Source organism: Syngnathus scovelli, chromosome 13 (assembly GCF_024217435.2).
Source record: "Syngnathus scovelli strain Florida chromosome 13, RoL_Ssco_1.2, whole genome shotgun sequence".
Classification (NCBI taxonomy): domain Eukaryota; kingdom Metazoa; phylum Chordata; class Actinopteri; order Syngnathiformes; family Syngnathidae; genus Syngnathus; species Syngnathus scovelli.
This window is the reverse complement of record NC_090859.1, coordinates 8,488,481-8,495,409: the sequence shown is the minus strand read 5'-3', so window position 1 is coordinate 8,495,409 and position 6,929 is coordinate 8,488,481. Positions and strand designations below refer to the sequence as shown.

The window sequence follows — 6,929 nt, the reverse complement described above, 5'->3', positions numbered from 1 at the left end:
TACAATGAAGGAAATCTGCAACGATGACCAAATAGAATGTTGATGGTACCGTGTAAAAGTATTAACCAAACCTATGGGCCAATGAATTGGCACCAACTTAGTCGTGATCCATGGGGCACACTGCACAAAGGCGTGACGCCAACTGTGGTGCAAAATAGACCTCCTTTTAGCCAGTCTAAAATATGAGTCTACTTTTTGTCACTAAATTGTGAGATGCGTAGGGCGTTGTGGCAGTTGGCAAAGAAATGGTCTACTTTCTGTTACCAAATTAGCAGGTGCATCAGGGGTTTGGCAACTCGACTGGAACAACCAGAGAGCCGCAACACAGCTCCACGCATGCTAGACTAGATTTGCCCTGGCAGCAAAATGAAGTTACATCCATTTTTACACCGAGCGCACTGCTGCCAGTCTACCCTGCTAATAATCTTCATTTATTGCCGTGTCAGCAAAGAATGTCTGTCAGACAAACTTTAAACTTTTTCAATAGCTACAATTGCAAATCTTCATGTGCAAGGTCAACTCAAAGCTGAGCTGTACCACACGTTTTGTGTCATGTTTATTTAAATCATTCAGCACAATAATGACAAGAAAAAGCGTTAAGATGTTCATGGTCGGTAAGCGTGTACCTCACTTTAGCCCTGCTTGTGTACGCGGCTGCAAAATAGATGTATCAACCATTTGTTAAGAAACTTTGACAATCATCAACCAAAAATTAAAAGACTTCGGCATACTTCCTCAGTGTGATTGGTAAAAAAAGATTCGGAGGTGTAAATTGGAGCTTATTCACCACTGGTGGGACCATAGTGTGAACATACATTCCTGACAAGCCTGATGGAATGTTATACATATGTTTTTCTGCTAGTTTTTATTTGGACTTTGTATAGCTGTCTACATTCTGTGCTATTCAGAGGGATACAGTGTTTGAGGGCTGGTGGGGTGAGGCATTCAAATCCCACCAGTAAATCTCTAGCTGATGGCTGCCATTCCCTTTGGACTTGAGCGAGTGGCTGCCTTCCACTGCATGCATGGCTAGATGAGTGCATGTTTTGTGGAGATCTTTGTGGTGTGTTTGTTTATATCTGTGTGACGAGGCGTACGGCGAGCCAGACTTTAATCCGGCAGATAACACCGGGAGCGACTGCAAGCGGCCTGACGGTCCGTTCTGAACTGACACGGGTTAGCTCCTGAGACAGTGGTTGTATTTCATTGATGGATTTGGACCAAGTCCGACTTTAGGTAACCTGCTAAAATAGGAGACCAAAGCTCATGGCGACGGTGCGTACTTGTAAGTCAAATTGAAAAGACCTGAAAGGTCAGCCGTCAAGATTCAATTTATTTTTTGACAGGGAGGCCTTAAAAGTCCAAACGGCAGTCAAAGCCTCTATGGAATTTCTCTTGTGAACATACGTAAGCCTAAAAAAATAAATAATGAAAATGTCAATAATCAAAAAATAAAATACATTTTCAAATAAAGAAACACATTGGTGTTGATAATTCTAGACCCTTGACCTTAGTTCAGTTAGCATCAAGCAATTAACTTGTGTGAATTTTGTTTGTTCTTTTTAATGTGACACTTATTCCAAAAGAAGGTTTCACACGGCGTATTCTCAAAAGAAGAATGTGGGGAGAACGGATTATAAAAAGGTTAAGCTTTTTCATTTCCCAGTGCATCGTTGTAGTTCAGGCTGTGTTTTGTTGTTTTTATGCCTCATTATTTGCTGATTTCATTCATTGAGTAGGGACCATGTGGAGATGACTTTAATCACAAAGAAAATTTGCTTTGCATTATGTTGTTGCTATGTGAACTAATTTCCATCTTCAGTCTCCCATCGACCAGAAATTTCAAGAGAACAGAGACCATATTATACAGTACAGGAAAAAAAACACAAATGTAGATATTATATACAATATTATGCAGTAAATAAGCCACCCGACCCCAGCGACACTCCCCATTAAACATTTTTCCACAGCCTCAGTCGTCTCTGACACTTATTTAGTTTCACTTGACTTATTTTTACACTTGAATGACAGTTATGAATGATGCAATGTTTTAACATTTTAGTATTACAAATTCTAGTTGTCTAGCAAAATGGGGGGGGGGTACTTTTCATTATTTTCTACAAAAAAAAAAACTTTCTTTAATTTTCTTGAAAAAAATACTTAAAGAACATAAACCTTGAGGTGAAGGAGTAATGAAGTTCCACAATATCAGCATCAGCACCGACCGCGATAATAAGGACAAATGTTTAACGGAACTCAAAAAGAAATGGGCTAATACTGTAGACCGGTTACTATTGAATTGTTATAATGGGATGACTCTTCCAGGAAGCCGTTTGCACACACAACTGTGTAAACACTTTAATCAAGACCATGTTTGAAGAATTAGAGCTGGCGAAGGCACTGTCTGTTCCAATACTTCACTTGCTTAATTACAGCAGACATCCATGTTTTCTGCTCTTTCCTCTTTCCCCTCACCCGCTTCTCTCTGTCATTTTCCCCGCTGCTTCCAGTGCTAGCAAACCCACAAACAGGAAAAGGCACTTCACGCTCAACTGAAGACACACAAAATGAAAATGATAATAAAAAGCCAATACACTCAGCAGTGGACGAACTCAGGTGTGCAACTTAACCCCTGACCTAAGGCAAAAATTGCGGTTCTTACCCAGTTGCGGCAACAAAGATCTGACACCATGCTGCCACCTGACTAAAACTGTTTGGGTGCAACAATTATATAATGATTTTGTTCCCCCCCCCCCCAAGAGAAAGTCCCTTTGTGTATTTCATTTAGACAGCAATAAAAATAGCAGTGGCCTGCGATTAAAAAAAGATACACCGCACATCAGTGAGTGTCGGCATGTCAGCTGAGTTGACACCGAACAGCAATTGGCATCGTTTCCTCACCCGAAGAGATAATCATTGAGTCATGCGGGACAGGAAACATATTTATGGTCCGTGGGTCTGTTCAACGGTGCAGATGGAGTATTTTTCCAATTGATTCAAAATTTAAGAAACTCTTGACGTCCCCAAAAGCGTGTTTGATAGGATTCAGTCATTAAAATCAAAGATTTAAGCACACTACAGTAGAAATCAGAATGTTACAGTATTAGGGTTTGTAAAGCTTTTGTTTTCATCTCATGTTGTTCAACTCCTGATCCTTTGCACAGCCATCAAGTTTTTATCTCTTCTTGTACGGCATCGCTTCTTTGAGGTAGTCATGCCTGTTGTGAGTCAAACAATAGCACAACACAATTGCCTCATCTCCCAGGCTAGGAATGAACACTATGCTCATTTCTCCCAAGCTTGACTTGGAATTCTGACAGGGAGATTAGAGAAGTTTCCAGGCTATTCATACTCCTCGATTCTCTTTGGAGTACTTGGCTCAGCAGTCCAATCCTCTCCTGTTCAGCCGGACCGGTCTATTTCCGATGCGACTGTGATGCTGTTTGGGCGGATGTGTCTGACTGGCTTTTACCTGTTTATCCCAGCAGCACACAGGCTTAGAAGATGTTTTCCTTGGAGCTTACCAGGTGATTTCCTCAGCTGGAATGCCAGTATGTTGAATTCAGACACTTAATCCCCGAGAAAGTGGACCAAACGTGTCTTCAGTGGCCCTTTTCTACCCGCAAAAATGCAGACTCTAAACTTTTGGATCTTCTCTCAACTGCCTGTCTTATCCGGTGCACAAAGTAAGCCTCACATGAACCCACAACGTATCAAACACAATGCATCCTGATGTAAAAACAAGAATCCGAGAAAATTACTGACGCTTACAAAAAAACAGTGTGAATTGAGTCTTGATGTTTTACCTTTACCACCTTCGATTTTTGTGCCATAACACTGATGAATTTATCCACAAGTTGTCTTGGTATTTTGTAGTTCCTGACACTAAAAGGTTCCGGTTATATTCAGTGCTGCAAAACTCAAGAGTTCCTTGGACTCTTCCATTCATCCTCTCCTTATTTTGGCCACAATTAAATATCTCAGGACTAGTAAAACTTCTTGTGGTGAAAATGCATTATTTCTTAACCAGCGCCCATTGATGCTTGAGAACACCCTCAGGCAGGCTCATTTATTCTATTAATTGATATCCCCTGTTCCAATCATCCACATTCTGATAATTCTGCAAGGCTATCGAATTGCACTTTGCCACATCTCATCCTCGGAATCGGCTGGTCACTAAAAAGAGAGAAGTCAGAGCCCCCGTGCTGCCTATTGACCGTAAATGTCGCATTTGCAGGTCCACCACAAATCACCGCATCAGGTTGGGCATACATGATGAGACCGCGGCTGTTGCCGGGCAACCGATGCAGCGGGTGCATACGCGGGCCATTCTAGGACAAATCCTGCAGGCTGGCAACGGTGTTGATCTGTCGATGTTGCCGCAAAACTGGATGAGCTGTGCCCGTGTGACAGAAATGCTGTTTAGTGGACTACTTCAGTAAGTGGCATCTGACGTAGCCATTACACTGGGATGATCTGTTTGCAGATGTAAAAACGAAAGAATAAGTGAGAAGAAAGATGCCAAATCACGAAGGAAAGTTTTCGTCACGGTTGGAGGTTGCTGGCAAAAGAGGCGTTTGTCATTTGTGGGTGTTTGTTGTTACTTTAATAGTGTATTCTGTGGACTGGAAAACTCGGGGAATTGATGTTATGCATCAGTGAATTGGCAGATGTGTTGTCCACTTGAATCATTAAAAAGAGGCCTCATGTTTTTCAATTTTGCACCTCAAATAGGTAGAAATGTGTGAACACAAGAAAGATTCTGGACGTAGTTGTGTTTGACAGTTGAGCATGTGTGGTCTGTTTGAGAACATTTTGAAGCCTCTTTTTATGAACTTGCCATCCATCCATCCATCCATTTTCTGAACCGCTTAGTCCCCACGGGGGTCGCGGGCGTGCTGGAGCCTATCCCAGCCGTCATCGGGCAGTAGGCGGGGGACACCCTGAACCGGTTGCCAGCCAATCGCAGGGCAATGAACTTGCCATTTTTTTTAATAATCATTCAAACTTAGGTAGGCTACTCTTTTGTGTTTCAAATCTACAATACTTTTTTTTCATTTTACAGGGAATTTTAGTAAAACTACTTAAAATACTCAAAATCATTGTTAAAAAGAGCACCCTCGTGTTTACGAACGACGATATTCACATTAACAAAGTGAAGTAAGAAGCTAAATTGAGACCGGATGCGACCAGCCACAGATGTTAAACGACGAAAAAAAGAGTTCCCGGAGAATGCACCGATTCCCAGACCTTTAACAGTTGCTGAGAAGAGCTATTTTCGTCGCTCTCCCTGGTGACTTGATATGTTATCCGTACTCTGATCCCTTTGTCCATCAGAGAGACAGAACATTTTTGGCCTAATGCAACTGGACCCTGGCTAATGACAACAAATAGCACCGGCGGCCAGATGACAACAGCTGAGAACAATACTTTATGTTGACATCACTTGCTATGGGGATCTATTTTGGGTTTCTTCCTTTTATAGTGCACTAGTGAAAATTGCACTGTGGCTTCCCTGGATGAGACACATATAAAAGAGGAGCGAGGCGGAGTGGGCCTCTGTGCTCTGTCGACCCTCGCCAGTCCCTTCAGACGTTCTTGTTTCACAGGTCACCTGTCCAACCCTGTAAAACATGGCACCCAAGAAGATAGAACCGAAAAAACTCGAGCCCAAAAAGCCAGAGCCCAAGGCCTCCCCGGCCTCTAAGTTGGCTCCAACTCCCGAGCTGATACCGGAGCGTCCCAAGGAACCAGACTTTGATCCCAAGAGCATTACCATTGAATTCACCGCCGATCAAATCGAGGACTTCAAGGAGGCCTTCGCCTTGTTCGACCGAACGCCGAAGGGTGAGATGAAGATCACGTATGCCCAGTGCGGGGACGTGATGCGGGCACTCGGCCAGAACCCGACCAACGCCGATGTGTTCAAGGTTCTTGGGAAGCCGCGGCCGGAGGAGATGAGCTCCAAGTTGGTGGACTTTGAGACCTTCCTGCCTATGATGCAACACATTTCCCGCGTCAAAGACCAAGGCAACTTCGAAGACTTCGTGGAGGGCCTGCGAGTGTTCGACAAGGAGGGCAACGGCACCATCATGGGCGCCGAGCTGCGTCACGTCCTGGCGACGCTCGGGGAGAGGATGACAGAAGACGAAGTGGACAGACTCATGGCCGGACAGGAGGACGGCAACGGATGCATCAACTACACTTCCTTTGTGAAGCATATTCTCTCCGGATGAACGCTGAATAAGAGAGACTTTTACCAATTCCCGTCACCATGGACTGGTATTTTAACATTCGTGCTCACCAGCCACGAGACCCGCACTGTCTTCCTTTTGGGAAATGTGTAATGAAATGCCAATGAGATACCCCGGACATCCATTTAATAAAGGGAATTTTATCACAAACCTCCTCCCTTGAATGTCATTTTCAGAACAAACAACATTTAAATTCAAAGAGAAAATTATTTATGCTAATCAACTTGGTTAACGTGATTTGGAACAAGTATTGTCGGCAGTGAAAAAAGAAAAGAAGTAATAGGCTGTGGCTCCAATTTACACAAAGAGCCCTCTTGTTATTGTGCTGGAGGGGCAGCTGCTGTGGATCATGACGCACAGGCACACACGCAAACACACACACACGCACACACACGCACTCACACTGCACATGCTCAAAGTTGTCGAATACGAGATGGTTGCTGCAAAGGCAGGACTCCTTAGAATTGTTGTTAATGCTTTGGTCACCTGGTAACAGTCAATTATGTTTAGAAAAGCCTTCGTCACCCAAGTTTGCAGATTATCAACTTGCAGGCAATTTTTTTTTTTAAAGAATACCAAACTTGGCCACATTTTTCAAATGATAAGAGCTCACCTCACAAAAATGACTCTCAGATTTTTTCTGTTTGAATTTCAATTTGTTCACAAATTTCAATC

At 43.2% G+C, this 6,929-nt stretch overlaps 1 protein-coding gene across 1 annotated transcript; it reads left to right on the top strand.

Moving 5' to 3' along the window:
• Positions 1 to 5,545: 5,545 nt before the first annotated feature.
• On the top strand, positions 5,546 to 6,404 carry LOC125979907 (myosin light chain 4). Its single transcript, XM_049738769.2, has one exon. The coding sequence runs from the start codon at positions 5,634 to 5,636 to the stop codon at positions 6,234 to 6,236; it is 603 nt and encodes a 200-aa protein (XP_049594726.1). The 5' UTR covers positions 5,546 to 5,633; the 3' UTR covers positions 6,237 to 6,404.
• The last annotated feature ends 525 nt before the right edge of the window (positions 6,405 to 6,929 follow it).